The 26019-nt window shown below is 39.0% G+C and overlaps 2 protein-coding genes across 20 annotated transcripts in view; both read left to right on the forward strand.

Annotated features, from left to right (window-relative positions):
- Positions 1-9591, forward strand: part of LOC127379192 (leucine-rich repeat LGI family member 2) — a 42272-nt gene extending 32681 nt beyond the window's left edge. For 12 of the 17 annotated variants that reach the window (XM_051428490.1, XM_051428492.1, XM_051428491.1 and 9 more), the window contains one exon: positions 333-943. Coding sequence is in view for 13 of the 17 variants with exons in the window: in XM_051428496.1 (XP_051284456.1) it covers positions 333-474 (142 nt within the window). In the remaining 4 variants the exon portion in view is untranslated. Of the gene's footprint in view, positions 1-332; positions 944-3498; positions 3836-3943; positions 4078-4162; positions 4387-4674; positions 4805-5630; positions 5729-8463; positions 8594-8706; positions 8802-9271 lie in introns of those variants that run through there. The other 5 variants (XM_051428494.1, XM_051428479.1, XM_051428480.1 and 2 more) reach the window with 4 other exon arrangements.
- A 199-nt stretch (positions 9592-9790) lies between these two features.
- Positions 9791-24755, forward strand: ccdc149a (coiled-coil domain containing 149a). Of its 3 annotated transcripts, none has more exons than XM_051429196.1 (13): positions 9791-10358; positions 11790-11951; positions 12116-12154; positions 13293-13400; positions 13531-13647; positions 14859-15031; positions 16082-16154; positions 16331-16415; positions 17122-17266; positions 17455-17531; positions 18433-18465; positions 21751-21852; positions 23563-24755. In XM_051429196.1, exons 1-13 carry the CDS (start codon positions 10308-10310, stop codon positions 24072-24074), a joined length of 1677 nt encoding a protein of 558 aa, XP_051285156.1. In that variant the 5' UTR covers positions 9791-10307; the 3' UTR covers positions 24075-24755. The 3 variants fall into 3 exon arrangements, with proteins under 3 accessions (XP_051285156.1, XP_051285158.1, XP_051285157.1); XM_051429198.1 differs by having other exon boundaries at positions 9791-10266; XM_051429197.1 differs by lacking the exon at positions 18433-18465.
- Positions 24756-26019: the final 1264 nt, after the last annotated feature.

Genomic DNA, 26019 nt, shown 5'->3' on the forward strand with positions numbered 1-26019 from the left:
TTTTGTTTTTTGATAGTTGTGTGGTTCAGTCCTTTTTAAAAGACACATGTTATGTGCTGCAGTGTTGGGTGTGGATGCAGCTGGATGGACACTGTTTCTCAAATGGCAAACCTTTTATGTAAAGACAAAAACAACATTTTCATCACTATGTTCTTGCTGCAGTTTACATTCACCAAGATGCAAAATTTTCATGAAACAAAACATCATGTGGTCATGGGTGTCATTCACAAACTAGATGACTGTTAAACAATTTTATATAATATCTGTATAACTGTACAGATATTATATAAACTGTATAATATATAATAACTACTTTTTTTTTTGGTTTGTAGTGCCAAGGATGCAGCCCAAGTTGACGTGATGACGATATTTCCTGCTCTCTTTGGATGTGTTTACAAGTTTGCCAAGACCCAAGGATGGAATTTAGAGACCCCGTTGAAGGAAATGTTTCAAAGATCACCACAAGCTTTGTGATGTTGTCCATGAGCCTCTCTTAAGTGAAGTTGACTTTTAAAACATAGGTCATCGTTTGGAACCCTTTTAGCTTCTTTGTTCTATTGCTCTACCTGTCTTAATGGCTTTTTATGTCATTGAGAGGTACAACCATTTCAGAAATAAAGAGACAACTGAGTGAGTGGCAGTCGAGAAAGTTCGTACAATTGTAAAGCAACTAGAGGAGAGAAGTCACAGAGTGCAGTAATGTCTTAGTGTCTTCCTTCATTCCTGACACAGATTTCCTTTCTTATTACATTAAATGTGTATTTATTATTGTTTGCATGTTTTAGACGTTGAAATAGATGAGTAATTAAGAAAAAAAATATATAAATGAAATAATGTAATTTTATGGTGTTTAACCTATTAAGATGACTTCACATATTGTAAAATGTATGTTTTTAGAAATAGATTCTTGTCTTATAAATAAATATCAATCAAATCTTGTTTATTTAATATTAAAATTGTTATTGTTATGTTTTCTGTATTGATTATAAATTGAAGTTATTTTAACAAAAAAGAGTTGTTGGAATGGATTACATCATAATGTTTTCAGTTCAAGAAGATTCTTGATTAAGCAACTTTTACGAGTAATTTTAAGTGACACCAACTTAGTTACAGAAACATTCTTTATTCAATTCTTTTTACTAGCTTTCTGGTTGTCAGTGTTTTTGAATTTTAACAAACTCATCCTGGGGAATGGATCGGATTGACTCCAAATTTGGTCAGTATAATGTAAAGAACATTGCGGTCAAAAGTTATCAAAATCTTGAGTTCTCGTTGTCGGTGGTGTAGCTCCGAAATTTGACATTTTTCCACGAAACAAAACAGGTTATAACTTCAGGGTGCTTAGTCCAATGTCTGATGAGAGTCCCGCCCTGAACACACACGCAAGCAATCCAACAACAGCCAGTCCAATCATGCAGCAAGATAATGCACTGATATGGGAGGAGCAAAAAGAGAAAAAAAAGCAGAGAGAGAGAGAGAGAGATCACTTAGATCCTGAACTTGCTTTATCAACACGATAACTTTGGAACGATAACTCAACAAAGACAACCATCATACTTCAAAACTGTAAGTTATTTTTTAACTTTCCTCCCACTCTAAGTCAAGGTAGATCTCTAAACTTAAAAAAGTTGCTAACCTGGATGACAAACTTCCCTGGGCAAGATGTACTAAAACATTCACCCAAATACATCCAAAATGAACCAGCTTGTTTAAAGAGTCTCTGGATACAAACGGTATATAAGTATTTTGATTATTGCAAATGTTTGAATCACTACGCTTTTAAAAACCAGCAACCCTGGCAGTTGTACAACCAGGAAGTTCACACAGGGCCATATAACTGTGTTCCAAGGGGAAAGGAAATATTAAGTGATCAAATGTCAAATGAAATGTAGGTACAGTAAAGTGTTGCCATAACTGTGGGGAAACACATTTATGATCTTGTGATAAGTGACTCTGGCAGGATTGGTCTGATACCATAGCAATGATGCAGATAATGCTAAGTTTAATTTAATTTAATTTAATTTTACATTTTTACTTAATGGAAACTGAGAGTCAAGTGATATATACTTTATTAATCCCTATTAATCTATATTGAGTCTTTATTGTTTAGCTTTTGATTTACGTCAGCTGCATAAACATGTTCATCAACTCTCTCACGGTTTCGTTTCCTCTATACTGCAGTGTATGTGTGTGTGTGAGAGAGAGAGAGAGAGAGAGAGAGAGAGAGAGTTTCACCGCGATGTCCAAGACAGCTATCAAATCAAATCAAATCAAGTTTATTTGTATAGCCCTTTACAATAGCCGAAAGGTACCCAAAGTGCTTTACAACAAAGCCATGAAACAATACATAACACATATATAATATACAAATACAATTAAAAGTGCTGTAGTGCTGCAGAACTGCAGGGTATTAAAAGCCTTCCAGAAAAGCTACTGCTAGTGTAACAAACGTTGTCGAGAATATATATTTTTGGCATTGCAAAAACCCAGCACACAAGTACTCACTCACTTTACTGAGTTTTAGTCTAATTTCAGTCCTTGGACCTGCATCAGATTAAATTCATAAAGACACTAATACGATATATATATGGACATTGGAAATATATTAGCATGGCCAAAATATCAGCCACCACCATCACCGTCCAATCTTCATTTATCATACTAAACTTACTACTAAATACTTGTTTAATGTATTTGAAGTAAATTAAATATCTTAATTTAAGACCAAACGTGACATTAACATTCATCTTACGAATTAATGAAAGTAATCCATTGCTTTTGTCTTGCCACAGATACTCTGGAGCAAAGAAAATGATCAGAATAATAATTCCTGTGGGAGGGGAGCCATCTGTAGTGTTCAAAATGTTTGACCGTCACATGCTGCAGGAGGATCCTCCGACCCATCTGGCCATGATTGAAGTGCACTTTAATCTTAATGGGCCAGATAAAATAAAATACAGAGAACGAAGTATCAAATGGCTGGAGAACCCTGAAAATGTGACATTATACATTGCAGGGGTAGTCAGTTGCTTTGTAAACAAATCTGCAGTACATGTAAAGTGGGCCATTGATAGTTTACATACAGTTATCTGCAGAATGGAAGACCACCATATACCAAATGAGCAAGCTCTATCTATGGGGATAACTTCAGTGCCCGAGGACATACTGACATCTGAAAATATGAAAACACACAAATGGCCAAAGTTTAGATTGACACAAAAATTAAATAAGTTTCTGAGCACAAACGTTTTCACGACAACAACTGATCTAGCATCAGCTATTGTGGAGTCACCTTCAAATGTTAAGCCATTCCACAAGAACACCACTATGTCATCAAAAACATACAAAAGGCTACAAATCAGCATGAGGTGGAGAGAAAAATTAGAAAATTTAGAGAAGCTTCTGAGCACTGATCAAAGGAAAGTATCCAGAATTGGGAGTATGATTTATGTGAATGATGCAGAATTCCACATTGCAATGGGCAGTGATGGTACTGAGGTCTTTCTGGGGCTGAGAGATGATGGCACTGAGGTTGCTATTAAGAGAATGTCTAAATGCAACTATCAAGTGCTGAAGAATGAGGAAAGGTTTCTACGACTTCCAGAGCTTGATCATCCATCCATTGTACGATATGTTGATGCTGCGGAGGATGAGAACTTCAGATATCTTTATCTTCAACTTTATGAATACACCCTGGAAGAATACATCAGAAATAATGATGGTGGTCTGCTGAGAAAGAAACTTGTCAAACAGATTCTCAAGAGTTTAAGGGTGCTTCATCGTCAAACTCCTCCAATTGTTCACCAAGATCTCAAACCACAGAATGTTGTCATCGGTAAGATGATTAAAACTTTCACTATTAAAATTTGAAGTAAAATAATATACTTCATTTGTTTTGTTCAATATATGATTTTGTTTAACAAAATAATATATTATCCTGCAGACGTTACTGGGAGGGCAAGATTAGCAGGTTTTGGCAAAAGCAGACGATTACCAACGGAACAAACAAAATATGGGATGGCCAAAGAGACTAGAGACGTCGTTTTAACAGCATACAAGTGCAGCGATGACATACAGGTTTGTTTTTCTGACACACAAATTTTCTTGCATGAAAAGTCATTCACATATTTGTGCTTACATTGAATCTGTACTTACATTTAAGGTGGCAGGGGAGCTGATTTATTACATCCTTTCTGGAGGAAACCATTTCAGCGACAAACCCTTTGAGTTGTTTCAGTACAACATTCATGAAGGAAATTACAATTTGGACCATGTTCAAGATGTGGTGGCAAAGGATCTCATCATGCAGATGATCGACAAAGAACCAAACAACAGACTTACTGCGAGTGAATGCTTGGACCATCCCTTCTTCTGGAACACTGAAAAGTAAAATCACTTTTATCATGGCCACTTAATTCAGATTAATTCAACTTGTGTTTTGTTGCTAACGTTGCGTTAAAAAGGCCTCAAGTCCATTACTTTGGCTCTGAGGCAGCTCTTAAAGGCACAGTGGTGCTTTCATCCAGATGCTAATATCAACAGGCCAACATGCTAATGCTAACAGGTATAATGTTTGCCATGGTCACCATCTTAGTTTAGCCTGATAATATGAAGAAAAGGTTTAAGTTGTTTATGTTATGAACATTAACCCAAAATGGAAATTTTCATTTCCAGGATAGTCAAATACTTGAGAGAAACTGGGAACAGAAAGGATGTGGAAAACTGCCGAAATCCTGAATCGGAATTATTGACTTCACTGGAAAACTGGCCTGGGGCTGCATCCTTCAAATTGTGGAAAAATAAGGTGCCTGCAACATATACATTTTATGCTTTATTCAAAACCCCACTCGTTTGTTTTCTTGAATTCCACTTTATCAATATAATATAATATATATCATAACTAGGGCTGGGACTTTATTGCGTTAATTACGATTAATTAATTACAGAAAAAATAATGTGACAAAAAAAATAACGCATTTAATCGCAGTTTATTTTTACACACCAAACAGCGCGGAACGTTGCTTGTTGCACAAGTAATACTGATGCACAGGACACAACACGAGAAATGGAAACTGATGAGAAGTCGTTGCTGGGTTTGGTTGGCGGAAATTTGAGTATTAAAAAACTACCGGGTGGAAACCTGGATAAAAGCACAGTTGTGTGTAAATTGTGCAAGAAAGAATTTGCCTATCACCAGAGCACTTCCAGCCTCCGCTACCACCTCAATGCCAAACATGTTGCAGCTAGCACAGACAACGCTCCTAGTTCGAGCAGGTTTTTTATTTTAATAAACAAAAACAAATGTGTTTAAGACATAGAAAGTTTACAAAAAGTCCTGAAAAAGCTTGAATATAGCTAACTTGAATTTAAGTTTGTGCCTTGTGAAAAATGCAATCATAATATTCTTTATTCATAATGCACTTTATGTTAACACTCAGTGATGAAAATAAACACGATTTGGTGGTTAAGCTCATTTATGTGTCTATTCATTGATTCAGTCATATACCAAAATCCATTTAAATTGAAAAATGTTGCTTCTTGTGTAATTACAAAGCCTCTAATTAATTTGATTAATTTATTTTTTTAATCGAGTCCCACCACTAATCATAACTAATGTTTTTTGGTTACAGTTTCCATCAGAGTTGGTGAAGAAAATGGAAAAGAAAAAGTCCTATCCTGAAAACCCACTGGGATTACTGCGCTTCATACGAAACCTCCATGCGCACTAGTAAGTTCAGCTGGGTTAAAAATGATAAAGGAATTAACTAACCCTTAACATATTATTTTCCGACCTATTGATCTCATTGTTCTTTTGGTGAAATTAATGAAAAGTGTTCACAGTGAAGCTAGGACATTTTTTTCCCCTGGAAAGTGATGTTGATAATGAGTTTTTCATTTTTTACTTTTCAATCCCTGAGCTGCATAGACAAAATGCCATTCACCTTCATTGTGAAAGTCAGAAAGGATGTTCAAAAGATTTGTATTTGTCTTTAGAACACAGTATTTTGGAAGAATGTTTAATGATTGCATTTATTAAATGTGCTTTACTGATTTCTTGGTATGAGTTTAATTCCTCCTGTAACATTGACCTACATTACACCTATCTTCATGGCCACATCAGTGTTTGTGCTTTCTGCTCCTCTTCTGTTTTTTGTCTTTGTAACACAGTTTTATTTTTTGTCTGTTTGCAGTGCCAAGGATGAGGCCGAAGTTGATCTGGTGTGGATGTTTCCAGAACTCTTTGGATGTGTTTATACATTTGCCAGCAGTAAAGGGTGGAATTCACAGTCACCCCTGAAGGAAATATTTGGAACAATCCAAGCTGTAAAGCCACCCACGGTGGATGAGAACGTCACTGGTCCAGTTCAAGAATCTCAGCTCATTTCTATGGAACTCGAAAGCAAAGAAATAATCATTACCCCTCAATTACCAATGGAAGACCTCCCAAAAGAGATAAATAATCACATTACTTATTTTTGGACTTTCCTTTTTCGTCAGGGTGCAGATCCAAACCAAGCTTCCGGAACTGATTTAACACCTTTGTGTTATATCTTACGATTAGAAGCTCCACTTGCTTTTGTGACAAGACGACTTGAAGCAAAAGCTAATCGAAGTGTATGGAGTCAACAGCAAGTCTTCCCTCTGCAAACTGCTGACATACACGACTTTCAGATGATTCTTAACCTTCCCTGGAAAGATTATATATGCTCCAAAATCAGACAATTCCTGTATATGGAAATTGCTGTGCCAGGGGAGCCATCTGAAGAAGTGTTCCAAACGTTTGACAGCCACATGCTGCAGGAGGTTCCTCAGACCCATCTGACCATGATTGAAGTGCTCTTTAATCTTGATGGGCCAGGTAAAGAAAAATACAGAGAAGGGTGTATTAAATGGCTGAAGAGCATGGAAAATGTGAACACTTACATTGATCCAGTCAATCACCTTCCAAACATCCCTGCAATACATGTAAAGTGGTCCATTGATAGTTTGCATGCAATTATCTGCACAATGGAAGACTTACCAAATGAGCAAGTTCTGTCTGTATCAGCGGGGATAACTTCAGTGCCTAAGGACATACTGACATATGAAAATATGAAAACACACAAATGGCTACAGATCAGCAAAAGGTGGAGACAAGAATTAAAGAAGCTTCTGAAGACTGATGACAGTAAAGTAACCGGAATTGGGAGAATTTTTTTTGTGAATGATGCAGAATTCCGTATTGTGAAGGGCAGTGATGATACTGAGGTCTTTCTGGGATTGAGAGAGGATGGCACTGAGGTTGCTATTAAGAGAATGTCTAAATGTCTAAACTATCAAGTGCTGAAGAATGAGGAAAGGGTTGTACGACTTCCAGAGCTTGATCATCCATCCATTGTACGATATATTGACTTTTTAGAGGATGAGAAGTTTGGATATCTTTGTCTTCAACTTTGTGAATACACCCTGGAAGAATACACCAGAAAGAATATCGATAGTGGGCTGAGGAAGAAACTTGTCCAACAGATTCTCCAGGGTTTAAAGGCGCTTCATCATCAAATTCCTCCAATTGTTCACCAAGATCTCACACCACAGAATGTTTTGATCGGTAAGATGATTTAAATATACATAAAGATGTTATTCACTATTTGAAATTCAAAGTAAATCATATACTTGAAATAAAATTAATGCATATTTTTATTTGTTTTGTCCAATATATGATTTTATTTAACAAAATAATATTTTTATCCTGCAGACGTTACTGGGAGGGCAAGATTAGCAGGTTTTGGCAAAAGCAGACGCTTACCCATACGGGACAAACACTTCCACATACCCTCAGGACAATGTTGGAAGGCCGAAGGAGACTTCAGACGTACGTTTTAACAGCATACAAGTGCAGCGATGACATACAGGTTTGTTTTTCTGATACACAAATTTTTCGTGCATTAAGTAAAATGTCATTCAGCAATTATTCTGCTGTGCTAACATTTAAGGTTGCAGGGGAATGCTGATTTATTACATCCTCTCTGGAGGACACCATCCTTTCGGGCGACAAACCCTTTGAGTACAACATCCATGAAGGGAATTACAATTTGGATCATGTTCAAGATGTGGTGGCAAAGGATCTCATCATGCAGATGATCGACAAAGAACCAAACAACAGACTTACTGCGAGTGAATGCTTGGACCATCCCTTCTTCTGGACCACTGAAAAGTAAAATCACTTTTATCATGGCCACTTAATTCAGATTAATTCAACTTGTGTTTTGTTGTTAAAAAGGCCTCGTCCTACTTTGTTGAGGGTCTTAAAGGCACGTGGTGCTTTCATCCAGATGCTAATATCAACAGGCCAACATGCTAATGCTAACAGGTATAATGTTTGCCATGGTCACCATCTTAGTTTAGCCTGATAATATGAAAAAAAGGTTTAAGTTGTTTATGTTATCTCAAACATTTAACCAAAATTGATATTTTCGTTTCCAGGAGAGTAGATTATTTGAGAGAAATCAGAGGCATAAAGGATGTGGAAAACTGCCGAAATCCTGAATCGGAATTATTGACTTCACTGGAAAACTGGCCTGGGGCTGCATCCTTCAAATTGTGGAAAAATAAGGTGCCTGCAACATATTATTATTTTATGCTTTATTCCAAACCCCACTTTTGTATTCCTGAATTCCACTTTATCAATATAATATAATATATCATAACTAATGTTTGGGGTTACAGTTTCCATCAGAGTTGGTGAAGAAAATGAATGGCAAGTCCTACCTTGAAAACCGAATGGGATTACTGCGCTTCATACGAAACCTCCATGCGCACTAGTAAGTTCAGCTGTGTTAAAAATTATAAAGGAATTAACTAACCCTTAACATTATTTTCTCACTTATTTATCACATTGTTCTTTTGGTGAGATTAATGAAAAGTGTTCACAGTGAAGCTAGGACATTTTTTTCTTTCTGGAAAGTGATGTTGATAATGAGTTTTTCATTTTTAACTTTTCACTCCCCTGAGCTTCACAAACAAAATTCCATTCACCTTCATTGTTTTAGGGTGAAGGCAAGAAAGTGACAAAAGATGTTCAAAAGATTTGTATTTGTCTTTGGAACACAGTATTTTGGAAGAATGTTTAATGATTGCATTTATTAAATGTGTTGTTGGTCTGAGTTGAATCCCTCCTGTAACATTGACCTACATCACACCTATCTTCATGGCCTACATCAGTGTTTGTGCTTTCTGCTCCTCTTCTGTTTTTTGTCTTTGTAACACAGTTTTATTTTTTATCTTTTTGCAGTGCCGAGGATGCGGCCGAAGTTGATCTGATGTTGATGTTTCCCGATCTCTTTGGATGTGTTTATACTTTTGCCAGCAGTAAAGGGTGGAATTCACAGTCACCCCTGAAGGAAATGTTTGGAACATTGTTTACCCGAGTTGTAAAGCCACCCACAAAGGATGAGAACCTCAGCGTCTCAGTTCAAGAATCTCAGCTCATTACTACTCAGCCAACTGCAAATTAGTGCAGTCTTTGCTTAGACACAGTTCAAAATCATTTTGAATGATTCTGAATAATTCTCAAAATTTGTTTGTCTGTTGGGTATAAAAATAAATATATTTGATATAGGGTATGGTTTTAATAAATCGACATTAGTTTGTATTAGTGTTATGGGTCAAAAGTATCATCTAAAAAACTCATAAGTCTTAAAATCCATATACTCCTTATGAAGTATATTTAATATCACTTTGTCATGTTGGGTATTACAATAAATGCTCACAATGTAATATGATTGCTTTATTTTAGGGTAATGGGTTATAATCCTTTCTCAAGACACCGGGAACTTTATTTTTCGCCAGATGTTATGGTCATATGATCATTTATACTGAGAGCAGTAACTTAACTAATTTATTGAATAAAGTCATTGCTGTATGTAACCCACCCTTTATATATCCAAATACATGTCTGTGTGTGCTTTTATTGCGAAGGAATAAAAACAACTATGTTCAATTTCCGTTTTGTCAGTTTGTAGTTTTTTCAGAGGTGCTCCAGTCATTTACTTCTGAATAATATGGAATCCCCACTGTTTCATATTTGAATTGTTTTAAATATACATGGGAATTATCCTTTAAAACACATTTTCTTTAACGATAATCTTATTTTCAACGTTGTACCGGAAGTACCGTCTCTTTTTTTTTTCTGCTGTCATTCCGCGCGACTTGACAGCTGAGCCAAAAGAAGTGACGCTGCAAGACAAACAAACGGAGGAGAGGCAGCTCGGACGGAGGCAGAGAGAGGTAGCCTGTATCCTGACATTTTGTCAAATATATTTCGGATAATGCAGTCTTCCAAGAGGAGCGAGACTGACTGGCAGGGGCTGGTCAGCGAGGTAAGAGAGCGGCGAAGACCGTGACCAGCTGTTGCAGACACGGACTGATTTTTGCGGGAGCTCCCTCGTCCATATGGAACGAGCTTCGGTCTGTTGGCTCAATAGACAGAGGAGCTGTCTAAAACCACATAGAAAACTCTACTTTCTCGTCTTTGGCTAGATAGGCTAAAGGATGAATGGTAGAGTACGTTAGCAATGCTATTCTGTCAGGCCGACAGCATCCGTCTCCGGGTCTCTGGGTTGGAAATGCAGTAACGATAACACTCCTGCCCACCTCTTAAACACGTACAGTATGGTGCTAAACGTTAGAACCCACCTGTGGGGGTGCATTGACTTGTTAACATTGCTAGCATAAATTCATTTAAACTTACTGAGTAATATTCGACCTATGTAGAGTAAATATGAAATAGATATTAAATATATTTTGGAGGTGCAAACGCAGTGTAAGCATATTAACGTAATTAGCACTATTACAGCAGAAATGTGTTCACAAAAAGAAAAAGAACAACACAAAAACAACACATGGAAACTCAACAGTGACACCCTTTAGTAATTAAATTATTCCAATCAATAGCTTTTTACTGCAGTGAGCCACCACACACAAACACACACACACACACACACACACACACACACACACACGCGCGCGCATAGGGACAATTCATCAAAATCACATTTTAATCCAAATAAAAGTATAAAGAAAGAAGATATTCTTGCAGTTTTCAGGGACTGTTTACGTAGCTATGTGATTTAAGGAGGAACTTCCACCCTGTAGGTGGAGGACAAAACTGGTTGATAATCTGATAGCTAGTGATAATCCAAATGTTCTTTATGAAATTTGAATGAAGGCATCTGACTCTACTACAGCACATAAGAGTTAAGCTGCAATGATCAAATACAAAAGCAATTATAATTGGGCACTATTTTGTTAATCAAATAGTTTAACATTAAGTGGGGGAATGACTGTCAGATTCATTTATCATTACAACTCTACATAAGGGACTGGCATGGTTGAACTTGAAACCATACTACAGTCTTTACTACTGCACATTCAGCTCCATGGCAGCAGCTGCCGTTTCATTTGGTTATGAGCTGGTCTGACAGCTATCAAGGTTTATTCTTCTGCTGTGTCTTATCTACACTTTAAACACCCCACTGTGTGTTTTTCCACCTGCAGGGAGCTGTTCAGTTACAGCTAAGTAATTTGGTCATTTCCATCCAAAGATAGGACCTGTAGGGAGTTATAAAGCTGGACAACACAGGAAGTGTTACAATAGATGGATGTTGTATACATACTCATGTAGTCCTGGAATTGACACACAGAGCTAGGTTGACAAATAACTGTATCTAAAATAATGCATCTCATCTATCTGTTATTGTCTCTCATGTTACTGCTCTCTGTTCTGTCCTTCTCTGCGCTGTTTGTTGTAGTTCCTGGTGTGTAAGCGCAAGCTGGAGAGTAAGAAAGAGGCTCTGCTCATTCTGTCCAAGGAGCTGGATACCTGTCAGCAGGAAAGAGACCAGTACAAGCTGATGGCCAACCAGCTGAGAGAGCTCCACCAGGCACTCAAGAAAAAGTACAGAGAACTCATTGTGAGTGGTTCAAACCATCAAGGTGATGTTTATTTGTCCATGTGCACATTGTTGTCTTGTCTGTACAGCTTATTTGTTTACTAGCCCCCGATCAGTCAGTTAATTCAATGTTTAACAGTATGCATAATGTAATATAATAATTGTATTTTTTTTTTCTGTTTTAGGATGGGGACCCCTCTTTGCCACCAGAAAAACGCAATCAAGTAAGTTGTTGTTGATTTTACAGGACCACGTTACTGCTCAGTATGCAAGTATTTGCCTTCTTTATGTTGCAGTGTGAATGTAATGGTGTGGTTCAATCAACTTGCTCTCTCTCTTTGTTATGTTGATTTAAAAAGGTGAGGATAACCTCTGGGACCTGTGTTCACATCAAATACAGCATCTCAGTGGGCAAACAACCTCATAATACCAAACAAATACAGATCACATGCTCACTTAGTGACACTGAATAACTTGTTCAGGTGGTCTATCTGCAGCTTGCAGACTTGTCCCCTTTAGCACGTTATTATGGTTAGGATAAATGTGAGGGTGGGTGTTTCTTGTTGGGAGTCCTACAGGACTCTGCCTTGTGGTGCTTTCAAGGACGCTGTGACAAGCACAATGGAAGGCTTGGCTGCTGAATTTCATTAGAAAAATGAGTCTTGCTTTTTAGAGGACAAACGACAACCATCAGTTTTGTGAGGATAATGCTGACACGCACATTACATCGCTGTTTATATACAGTAAATAATGTGATCTTGAAAATTGGACAAACATAGTTGGCCAATTAAAATCTGCATATGATTTACAATGTGAATGAGAGGGTGTTCTTTAGTTCTGATATTGATTATTTAGAATCATATTCTTTGTAGCTTATATATTTGCCATTATGTATTATATAATACTGTATATTTGTTTATGTTTTTCAACACACACACACACACACACACACATTCAGTATCACAGTTATGTTTTGGCTATGATTTGGCTGATATCAAGACATCTGTGAAATAGTAATGTTGGTTAATAAGTATTTATGAATTGATAATTGAGTTGAGACTGCTACAAGTGCAATATAGCTATGAAATCAGCCGTGTGTTCTTGAATTAACATGTGATGATTCAAAAGCTGTTAAAAGCAGCTTCAGTCATTTCTGTATGTTAACAATTGTTCCTGTGTGAATGTTTTCTTTAGCTGGAGAAGAAAGAAGTGGTGAACCTAATTGAATGTTTTTAATCTGTCTCTCTTGTCCATGATGGATCAAGTGACCTGTCACCAGCTTTCTAGCAACTGTAGGCCATGTTGCTTTTCAGTATCTTTCTCCTTCACTTCATTCACCCCTCTTCTCCACCTTCTCCTCAGGTGAATCTAGCTCAGCTGTTGAGAGACTCGAGAGAACGAGCGAAACAGCTCACTGAGGAGTTGAAGGAGCTGACTCAGAGGCTTACAGAGGCCCAGGGAGATAACAAGGTGAGGCTACTACCCGTAGCAGCTAAACACACAAACTTAGACACAGTTTAAGGCGACCCCTCACTCAGTCCTGCGCAGGAGCAGACGTGCTTGAGAGAAGCAGTGAATTGAACATGTTTTCCCTCTACAGCTCCTGAGGATGACCATTACTCGACAGAGGCTGGGGGATGAGGAGGTGGGGGCACGCCATTTCCCCGCCCATGAACGGGAGGATCTAGTTCACCAGCTAGAGAGAGCGGGGCTACAGGTTGATACATTTACATTTTATCTCTAAAAAAGCATCATCGAAAACCATCTAAACACATTTGCACAAGTGCATCCAAGACATTGACAGTTCATTTTTGCTTTCTGCCTGTCAGAGGCAAAGATGAAAGGCTTTTATTTATTTTAATTAGCCTTATTTAACTGTGGGTATATTTCCATGGGCCCAGGAACCATTTTTGTAACAAAGAAACCTTACCATGCCATTGGGACAAGGGACAAAATTGAGGTCCTCAACCCTCGTATCAATTCGAACTAGAGGCAAACATTTCTTGAAGTGTTAATTAATGTTAAAAGCAAAGTCATGCTGTCAGATTCATGACTAGACTAAAAAGGAGAGAGAGAGGGTGTCTGCGAATGAGCTGAAGAGCAGGAGTGAAACAGAGAGGGGGAGTGGTAATTGAAAGTGCTAGCAAGCGATTCAAAAGAAACAAAACATACTTTGATATTTGTTTCTTTGTTTTTTATGTGTGAAAGCAATAATGAAAACTCTGCGGGTCGACTATTTTAGTCTCCCTTTCCACCTTTTGCTTGTCTGGTTTCTATCAAGCCATTACATCCATTCAAACAGTCATGCCACAAAAAGCAACACAGTGGCTGTGCTATATTGTGGTTTCCTGTTTTTTCTTATTCTGTTATTGGACTAATATGCCCTCTCTTTACAGTTCTTCAGATCCAGTGGGAACACTAAAAACATTTTTTAATTCTTGGTTTGGTTCCTGAGTGTAGTTCCTGCTGCTCCATAGTTCCTTGAACTGTTTGGTTGAAAAGGAACTAATGAAAAATGCCCTCAGTAGTTACCAATACAATTCATGCACATTTTGCATTGTGAGTTAGGGGCATGCCTCACTTTCTGGAAATATTCTCATCCCACTACTACTATCACTTGCCATTATGAAGCTTACAGGTTCACTTTTTTTTTTTTTTTTAGGCAGTGGTGGTGGTGTACTGGATTTAATTATTTTGATGAAACGGTACTTTCCCCTCCACCTGCTATTAAGGTGTTCGTGAACAAGGCACTTAACTTCTATCGGCTCTGGTGGAGCCACTCACTCAGTTGAAAACAGTAGACGGGCTCCTACATTGCTGATTGCTGGAAACCGTGTATGCACTCTCAGCAAACTCTGCTTTGGTAAACAAAGCTTGAAAATATCTTTTTCTCGTACAAACACATTTTGCCTCGTTAAATTTGTCTAGATGGAGGAGATGGAGCACAACATGAAGGCTCTGACAGATGAGCTGCAGGACGTGAAGGCGGAGCGCAATGCGTTCAGGGAGAAAGCCTACCGGCTCAACGTAGAGCTCAACCATGTCTTGGGCAACCGGGAGGCACGCATTATTGATGTGGATGCCCTCTGCATGGAGAACAGGTAAGTGGGGCAAAGAAGCAGATAGTACGCTGAGCTACCTCTAACGGTCACATTGTTTAAAGCCAGATACACTTGTAGTTTTCTAAATCTCTAATCCAGCTTCTGGAGAGGCTGTGTGTTTTCTACAAGCTGCTCTCTCTCGAGTTCTCTCTTTCTCTCCTTTCCTCCCATTCCGTGCTAAAACGGGATGTAAACAAATCTTTGTTGAAAAATCATACTGCTGGGGGAATACAGAAAATAATAAAATATCTGGTGAAAGCAGAAGATTCAAGTAAAAGGATTAAAACATTTTACTTTGTCCTGTTTACTTATTGCTTAATTTGATTTCCATTTTGGGATCTTTATCTTTGTTTTTGTATTCTGCATTTTACGTAATGCTGAAAAAGTGTGGTGGCAAAAAATGGTGGCTTAATTTCCTAAATTGTCCAAAAACAAACCCTCAGGTCACACATTGTTTTTATTCTCACTCTTATGTCACTGAGCTGTGATTAATACAACGATGTGTCCCTGTCTTGTGGAGCCATTTTACACTTCAAATTTCATACTAAATATTAACAACAACAAAATATATTATGTGTACATATAAACCATGTGGTACCCCTTGTGGAGTAGTTGCACCTTTTGCTTCACCACAACAGTAAGCATCAAAAACATCACCTGTGTACATTTACTGTACTTTTTGATAATGTTAAGTAAGAGAGGGGAATCTTTGAGCTCTACCAAGATTAGAAACTAAGTAGAGCTCATTAGCTCATTAGTATTCATAGTGTTTAAGTGATGTAAGGTTTTTTGTTTTAATACAATAATGGTCTGATTGATTTTTGTTCTCCCCCAAAACAAAGATTGACAATTTGTTAAAATGCTCATCAGGGACGATATGTGCTAATACCAAAACATTGTGTAAAATATTGCACATGTCTTGTTGAACTTATTTCAGTGGGATTTTTGGAACCTTATATTCAGATATCATTCTTTAACTTTGTGTCTTTTTTTTTGCATTAATCTGCCTTCATTTTCTTTGTCTTCTGATTTTTATCACCGTTACTGCAGGTATTTGCATGAACGTTTCAGCCAACTACAAGAGGAGGTGAATCTGCTGAAATCTAACATTATGAAGTACAAGGTACAGATGGAATGCATCTAGTAATATGGAAATGTAAAGCTGATTTGGAGGCTTACGAATCCTGCCGCAATTCATTTGATTTCATTAACTTTGTATTCTTATGCATGCACACTGAAAGTACAAGAGGTTGCTTTGATTTTAAAATGTTCATCAAACATGTTTTTACCTCCCCACAGACAGCTCTTGAGAGGAGGAAAAACTCCAGCACATATGGGAAATCAAACAATAGTCCCCTCACTGGAGTCCTCTCAGCCAAACAAGGTGAAAGCACAAACTGTTCGGCTCACTCTGAATTCTCTTTAAACTCTGACATAAAGAGATAAAAGAGCAGCTCATCTGGAAAGTGTTGAAGGGCAGTAAAGTATCGCGCGTCACCCTTTTGCAGCATGTAGAGTAGCTAAATGCAACCGATTCTCCCTTCAGTATAACAAATCAGTTTCGTTCTTTGGTTCTAGCTGCGCCTCATTGCATTATTTAATATTTTTGTGCCGATCCTTCAAGCCACCGCCCGGACACCAGCTGGGTTACTAATTGTATTCTGAGTGGTGGAGAGCACCACTGGCAGGGAAATGAGCCTGCCATGATGACTGACAGTTGCTGGCAGAAGCAGCACAGTGGGCTCCGGAGTTAAAGTTAGGAGAGTGTCACCTAGTAGACAGCTGTTTCTAACTCTCCATCTCTGTCTTGCTCTTGTCATGCTGTTTTCCCCATCTCTTGTTTTATTACCATCTTCTCTCTTTTATCTATTTTTTAAGTTCTGTGAAAGTTTTATTGGCAGGTTGTAGGTTAGTACCAGACATACCCTGAGTAAATGAGGCCAAGTTTTTGTCGATGGCGTCATTAAAACATGTAACTTCAAATGAAAAAAGGCCTTCTCCCTCCTCTTCATTCCCTTCCTATCACACTCTCTCTGTCTGCTTCACTTGTATTTTTCCTCTCCCCACTCTCCTCTCCCTCTCCTTATTAGTCCAGGAGATGCTCCTGGAAGAGCAAGGCTGCAGCCTGCCAGCAACACCTCAGTCCATCCACGACCTCAAGTCCCTGGCCACGGCTCTGCTGGAGACCATCCACGAGAAGAACCTGGTCATCCAGCACCAGAGGCACACCAACAGGTAATGCTCCTCCATTTCACAAGGGTCATCATTTTCACTTCATCCATCTGACACACTTCTAATGTTTGCCTACCTGGTTCGAGAATCCTCCTCCACCTCCAAGGCAAACACTGAACTGTGACACACGAATACACAACAGTGCTGTTCATCAGTCCCACGTAACCTGACCCATAGTATTTGGTCTGCAGGATCCTCGGAAACAGAGTTTCAGATTTGGAACGGAAGCTGAAGACGTTGGAGGTTTCAGGACTGTGGAGCCTTCCAGGTGGGTCTCATGACCGAGTGTTAAATCTTTCACCAAAAAACTAAAGCATTTAAGCTGCAGTACATTGCTGTGTCATTACTGAAATCCTGAAATGTCCCCCCCATCACTTAATCTAACACCAAACACAATACACAATGAAACAAAGTAGTTCTGTCTTTCAGCTTTTAGAATATGAAAACAAACAACTTGTGATACATTTCATTACATTGTCTCTTATTAAACAGTGTTTCAATGGCACAGTCATTTGTCAGTGATATAAATGATTTTAGTTTGTGTATAAAATAATCATATTTGTCAATTACCATACATTTATATAGAATGTTTCTGTATAATCCAGCAAGTAAACATTGATTTTTTTTTAAGAATACAGAATTAGTAGGTGAAAATGTTTGTATATAGATAAAGTTATTAGATGGCCAGGACCTGAACCGTACCTCACTGGGAAGTAAGACATCAGTCTCAACCTCTGTGTGTTTCCACTCTTGCAAATACTACTGTACCATCTGCTTTGGCCTGGTTGGTACCTAACTGTATCACACCATTAACAAACATGCCCATGTGACTATGGGTGTGTTTGTGTGTGTGTTTACATAAAGGAAATTGCAGTCACTTGTGATAAAGCATGACATTTCTGTCCCTCTTGTATATAATAATTTGTTATAGAAATTAGATTTTTTTTTTTTCAAACATTGTGCTTCACCTACACTGCTCTCCAATCTTATTTTGTAATTTATTTCTATATGAGTAAAAAACATTACTCAGGGTTGTTTTCTCTAAATGTTCCAGCTAACAAACTCGTTTAAATTGATTTCACTTCTTCTCTCTTTTTTTATCTAAATACATTTGATATGGTTTTATGTTCATAACAATGTGTCTTTCTCTCTCTCTGGCTGCGTCTCAGGCTTGACCTACCGCGTATCCGTGGGAATTGGGAGTATGTATTCCTTCTGCCCCACTTAGCCCATCCATGCCCTCCACTATGTCATGCCAGGACCAATCTGGGCAGACGCCCAGAGAGCGTGTCACCTCATGCCCACCGTTTACAATGTGTTGACTCCATTGACCACCCGCTCATGTGTCTGTTCATGATATCATTGACTGAAGCAGGCTGCCTGAATATCACACACTTTTTGAATGTCAGGGGTTGGGCATGTTTTAAGGGCAGAAGAGACCTTTTTTTTTGAATAATAAATGAGAACAAGATATAGGTTGTTGAAAAGATAATTAGAATTGATTTAACATACTGCTTTTTAGGATATGAGATTGAAAATGAATAGTAAAATGTGCTCTTGAAGCTGCCGATTTTATTTATTTATAATTCTTTTAGATAGATAGATAGATAGAATACTTTATTTATCCCCGAAGGGAAATTATAGTGAGACAGTAGAGAAATAACATACATATATATACACTATTTTATTTGCACCTATATCCATACCTTTTATATGAAGTAAACCCAGGCTTATGAATTATATACTTTGACATGCACTGTGTCTATAGTGGTGCTTACAATCTGCTAAGACTGCTTCCAACTGTCAACAAACCTCATCCTCGGAACAGCAAACATATATTTAAGTCAGTCCACCTAGAAAACAGCTCCCCGCTTCTCCCACTGGAGGGAGATGTTGTGCCGCGTATGAACCACACAGAGCGGTGGAGGGGCTGCGGCTGAATGGAGGTGCCCTGTCATGAGACCGTCATTCTCACCGCTATAAAACTGACAAGCATCCATTACTGAAAATGATTGCCCACATTACAAACACATTTAGGGGAATGTGCCGTTATTAGGGAATTTGTAGGCGAGGGCCCAGAGTGCCTGACGACCACGCTGTCCACCACAGTTAGGGAGACAGAAATATAGAGAGGGAGATGCGAGCGTCTGTGGCCTTGATGTGATGTGAAGTTGGGCTGATGGATATTAAAGGCAAACAGGATAGGATGGAGGGCCTTGGCTGCCTACCTGAAGCCTGGAGAACACTAGGTGGCTACATTGTCTCCGGATGAGAGAGAGCCAAAAACAAGAACAATAGTGTCCATGCAGAGAGTCAGATAAAGTTGTGATTGATAGATTCCCCCCCCCCCCAATGCTGAATGAGTGCAAGCTGAAATGTAGCACAGCAAGTGAAAGCCTGTCAGTGTGCATCAGCTATTGAGAAGACAAAGGTGGATACAGAAGGCACCCATATAGTTTTGGTTCATTGACAGACTCTTTCCAGTTAAGAGGAAGGCATTTCCTTGTCACCCTAGAGCTAGACAGCATCCCAGTGTAGGGTTTAACTGTGTGACTGTTTGACAGACATGTTATGTCTCCTTATTTGTGATATAGAGTAGAGTATATGATCCTTTAACGCAGAAGAGCCTGTTATGTTTGCATATACATATACAGGATGTATGTGTGTGTGAGACAGAGAGGGGGAGATGGGTAGATGGCTGGACAGGCAGCTGCCAGTCGGCTTTAAAGGAAGACACTGGTGCCTCCTACCTCCTCCTGAGTGCTGCCTGGCTCCTGGAGACACACTGCTGAGCTCAGTCTGGGCTTTGCTCTTCATAACAGTCACAGATAGCACCTTATTATTGGCTTTAAAAGGCAGTCTGCAGAACTTCTCTAAGGCCCCTCTCTCTCAAAACTTGAAGACTGCGCTTGGATGAAGTAGCAGAGTCTTTAAGCTACAGGCCAGCTAAAAAAAAGCAAAAAAAATTATGATATATCAATATATATATATATTAAGATCACAGACATTTAAATAGAGATTTTTCTTTACAACTTATACAATTGATTGATATCGCTGGGTATATTAGCTTATTGTGGGCAGTGTTGCCAGTAAGTGAGACTGCGTAATGGCAATATATGATTCACAATGTCAAATGTCATTACTCAGGACAAATTTCATATGTGGCTATATGAAATAGTCATTTTGAAATTAAAGGTTAATTTAGGAGAAACAAGACTACAAGTCTATCTCCATGCTAGTAGCTCTGTGAGAGATACAGCAGTAATTCAAGCTAAATGTAATGCTAACATGCTGATGTTTAGCATAATAAATTCACCATCTTTGTTTAGAGTTAACATTTGTTCATTAGTATTTAAAACAAAGTACAGCTGAGGTTAATGGGAATGTCATTAGTTTTGCAATTATTTGGTCACAAACAAAGTCCTGGAGAAATTGAAATTTTGACTTGGGATGACCAAAGTTATGATAATTCACCCTGAGGGGACAGGATTGCTCGTACCAAATATCATGGAAGTCCAATAGTTATTGAGACATTTCAGCAAAAACCACAAGTGTCAACGTCATTTTAGTGCTAGAGGAAAAGTCAGAGGGTCACCAAACTCATTAGGATTAATCCTCTGGGGAGCATGAATGTCTGTACAAAGTTTCATGGCAATCCATCTTATTGCTTTTTAGATATTTCAGTCTGGACCAAAGTTGTGAACCGTCATTGCCATCCCTAGAGCCTTGTCACTAAAAACAGTAATGAGGTTTGATACAGAAACAATCTAACAATGATTGAAACAGCTGCCTTGGTAAAAGAAGTAAAGGAACTTTGTAGATAACCAGCAACTTTATTGCTTCTCTTTGTGCCACCGGTTTGTATGTAGAAACCCTCAAGATCCAACAGCCCACACCCCACCTTCTCACTCACTGTTCCCAAATCAGTGTCAACACTGAGCATCCATAACAATATGGACTGCATTAATAACAATATGGTCTCCGTTCACCATTCATGATTCTCACGCATCGTGTCACCCAGTCATCCATTTTCTCATTCTTCTGTTTGTTTTTGTGCCTCACACTTGAATGGTCAGAGAAACAGGCCTATTCACAGGGTTTCTGTGACGTTAAAGGCTGATGTGCACACTTACAGGCTGGACTGTAGGCATGTGTCTATGTGAATACAGTTTTGTGTGTGTATTTGTGATGTCTGGTTTATAGTGCACAGTCTTCTATGAGTAGCATATGGTGTCAGCCTAAGAGGCGTGCAGCCATCACTAATGAAGACAGATGACAGGGAATTGAAGCCACTTCCTGTGAGCACTGCAGTGCATACGTGCGTGTATGTATATACGCTGTGTGAAAGTACGCACAGCACAGCACAGCACCATACATGTGCTCGGATGATCGGCATCCAATCCGGACATGCCTTTCAGAACTTTCAGAACTCATTGTCATTTGGATGTGACATTAACAGTGTCCGTTTCTTCCTGGTGGTCTCACAGGGACACGAGACCTCACACTGAATGAAAACCTTCAACCGGAGCTTCATCCAACACATGCCACATCTTACCCAAACATGCATCCCAGAGTGCAGCCACCCAAAGGTGAGTGCGTAATTGTGTACAACTGGCTTCTCCAGCCATTGATAAGAGCACCCACAGCTAACGGCATAAACACTGCAATTAGCCACTGCGTGCTAAACACTCCTTGCTATCTTCCATGTTTAACCCTTAAGTCCTTTCCCTTCCCGCCTCCACTCCTCTCTGCGTTTCATTGGTGCAAGCTGCCCAAATGCCATGGCATTTTGGAAATGTGAAGCAAATTCTCGCCCGCTGACATTCAGAAACTTCTGCCGTGTTCTCTTTGAAAGGGGATGGGGGATGGGGGATGGGGGGCCATAAATATGGATGCCAGTTCAAGTAATGTTGCTTTCTTCTTGCGTGTTTTTTTTCATGTGTGCGTGCGTGGGAGAGGAGGTGGCTGGGACTCTATGTGCAGTCTTTAACCTTTTTGCCTGCACATCCACAAATATGGGTCAGTAATCCCCAAAGTGAGAGCATATTTTGGCGAAGAAGCAGAACTAAGCTGTTGCTATTGCCGAGATGCGGGGTGTCGCACTTGTCTTGCGTCCCCTTGTCTGGGGCACTGGTGCTATATTTAGCCTGTTGCCATGGAAGCGCTTTAGTCACATAAGTAATTGAAATAACTTTCTACATTGGCACAGTGGTCCAACTCCAAATGAGGAAAGTATTATATTATTAGTTAGTTAGTTTATACTGGCTGTTCATCTGGTTTTCTTTATAGTGTGTTAGTGCAGTCCCACATGTACAAATAGGGACTGAACATAGCTGTCTGCCCTGAGAATCAACATAGCTTTTTTTTTTTTTTTTTTTGAGTATATTTTTGGGGCTTTTATTGCCTTTATTACAGTGACAGCTGAAGACAGACAGGAAAGGGGTCAGAGAGAGAGGGGATGACACGCAGCAAAGGGCCGCAGGTCAGATTCGCACCCTGGGCCACTGCAGCAAGGACTCAGCCTCGGTACATGGGTTGCCAGCTCTACCCACTGAGCTATCCGGGCGCCCAACATAGCTTTTTTGTTTTAAGTTCCTTTCACAGGGCTTTTTAGGCATCTTGGTCTACCATGTCAGTCTAAGATATAACTGCAAAGTGTTTAGATTGGGCTGAACTATGGACCTTTTATCTCTTTATGTCCTTGTGTTTTCTGTCGACTGTAAAATTAAAATAGCTTACTGTGACATCAATTCAATTCTTTATACTTTATAATAATTAATAATATATTTGTTATTACCCTAACTCAAGCTAGAGTTCGTTATTAGTAGTATTAGTGTTAGTAGAGCCAAAATGATTAGTCGATCAATCGATTAGTCAATAAACAGAAAATGTGTTTGCAACATTTTGATAATCTATTTATATTTAATATATCTGAGTTGATAAATATCAGGCAAAAAGGTCAGATATTTTCTGGTTCCAGCTTCACATTGTGAGGAATTGCTGTTTTTCCTCTGCTCTACATTATAACAAATTAAATAAAATTGGGCTTTCAGATGTTGGTCAAACAAAATAAGTAATTTAAAGATTTTCACTATAGTCAGTAGAATAACGAATATAATTGTTTGCTTTAGCCCAAAGAAGAAGGTGATGTAGTTGTAGTCTTAGGTATAATTGTTGCTTGCAGCGTAACTCTTTCAGAGGAACAGAATAGGGCAAAAGTACTTGTTTTCTGATGTAACTATGGCTTCAGATCAAGTGAGTAATTAAAATGACCAGTTGTCTCATCTTCCCTCTCCCAGTTGTGTCAGACGACAGAAGTTCACATGAGTCATTGTGGGAATGCCACACCGCTGGCAGCGACCTTGGTACAGATGGCGTCAGCGGGGAAGACGCACCTGCACTGCTCAACAGCCTGGAGCCTCTAGTGGGGGTGGAGACGAATGGGATTGACAGGAGAGGGGGAGAAATCGTGACCCTGACGGAAGATCAAGCTGCCTTGGAGCTGGAGGAGGGGCGAAGTCCTGTGGAAGAGGCGGGGCACGAGGAAGAGGGAGTTGAGGATGGAGAACTGGGTTCCACGGTAGAGGAAGGAGAAGAGGCAGCTCTGGCGCTAGGTGTCTCTGCGTCTACCGAATCAGTCCATCCATGGCTTCCAATTAATCAAGCCTCTGTTGATCATTCAGAGGTGGGTCATCAGCCCTGTGACAATGGGTCTAATGATGTACCTGAACATACAGAAGCCTCAATATCAATTCCAGAGAACCAGAGGACTGCAGAGTGTGACACCTGTCATAGTGACAACTTGGCATGATCTGAACATCACTGAGAGACTTAAAAAGCTTATTTAAATACTTGTCCTTGCTGTCCTTATTAATAGTTGCATTAATGATCCCTAGTTGCATTCTCACAACGTAGCCACCGCTCACTAACTCCCATTTCAACTCTGTTTTAGTCAATAAAACTGAAAACACTTTTCCAGCCACCGTTGACAGAGCCGGAGGTGCACTTTGTATGTAGAAAGGCTTGTTGCTGCACAGGAACAGACGATCTTGAAATCAATGGAGTTGCAAACTTTTTGCCCTACAGGAAAGAGAAATTAGCTGGGAAAATATCAAATATGGCAACCTCAACTCCTGCGCCCCATATTCCCTTCCTCCTTTCCCCTGCGATGAGATAATCCCAATTGTTTGCTTTCTTCTTCTTCCTAAGGGATGCCAATAAATTGAGTGCTGCATTTTGTTGTTAGTCTCATAGAGGTTCAAATTGGCTTACCAAAACATGTAATGAATGTGTTGTAAATAGATGTAAATTAATAATGTAAATATAAGAGATTCTATTGATGTTTATTTATCTGTATGGGTGAATGTTACTAATCAGTCAGTTTATATTTTTCATCATTTATAAGTTGATATTCGGATGAGACTAAATGTGCCTTATATGTGGATGTATTTACTGATATTTATAAATATAAATACATAAATCTGCAATGTGACTTGTCTTTAAGTTGGTCTTTATCTTTAAAAAAACATATCTGTGCAGTTAAAGGGATTAATAGTTGAAATAGGTTGCTAAAAGTAGCCCAATACTACATTAGTGGTAGCACGTGGCAGTAATACACATGCAGACTTGACCAAACTGACCTAAATACTGAAATGTTTGGACTATGACATGTGGAGTCAATGAAGGGGTATTTGAGTTCATCTAACATGTCTGACAAAAAAGGCTGGGACCAACTGGTCTCGTAACATTGAAAGCTTTTGATTGATATTTTATCAGCTCCCGCCTTAAGCTAGAAACCACACAAGCAGGAACCTTAGTCCGATCAAAACTTCCACTCTGACACAGAGGCTGACTTTGTGAACTTGGTGTAATATTTGCTTGAGCTTTCACCCACAAATGAGGTTTGTCTGATAGTAATGTTCTGAACCAGAAAATGAGCCCATATCCACAGAAAATCGCTCTGACTAATTTCTAAGTGTTCACAAGGTTGGTCTCTCATTAATTCTAAATGCAGCAGCCTCAGTCTTCTGATTGTTTTACAGATTAGAGGAGCTTAACTTGATTCTCTTCTTTCCACCCTTGGGAGAGAATTGTTCCGGTATTACAAATCTACATTGAGTTGTCTAAAATCAAATAAATTTTCAAATTCTATTTTTAGTTGAATTAACATTTTTGGAAAGATATTTATTTTGAGTGTCCATTTATGAGCTCATTTTAAACTGTCTGGGGTTGTGTTTGTGTCCAAAGAAGGTACATAAATATACTAACACACGCACAGTTAGCGCCTCGGTATGATTGTATGATTACAAAAAAAAACAAAGTTAATGACCCTAAGAGTTTTCCAGCACTTTAAAATGGATGCGTAGACACACCCGTTTTGTCTCGCAGCCAAAGTCTACTGTGTATTGAGAATCAGTGGTGAGGCCTCCTCTTCCTGCATGCAGGTGACAGCTGGCCTCTCCAGGCAAACACAGCGTCAAAGCCAGAATCCATGAACTGCTTATTCTGCAGAAGGCCACTTGCTATTTTTAATCTCTGACACAAAATAGAGGCGAGGAGAGAGAAAGAATTCGAGCTAGGCAGCCATGGTGTGTACCCAGCATCGGCACTGTGCCAGGCAGCTGATTTGGCACACTGCAGCTAGCCTTTTTTTTTTTTTTCAAGGAGTTTGTTAAGTTTATAAACCAGATGGAATCTGAACTAATACAATTGAAATTGCAAGATGATACCAGCTTGCCATTGGGTTCCTCATAAAG

Source organism: Dicentrarchus labrax, unplaced genomic scaffold (genome assembly GCF_905237075.1).
Source record: "Dicentrarchus labrax unplaced genomic scaffold, dlabrax2021, whole genome shotgun sequence".
NCBI lineage: Eukaryota > Metazoa > Chordata > Actinopteri > Moronidae > Dicentrarchus > Dicentrarchus labrax.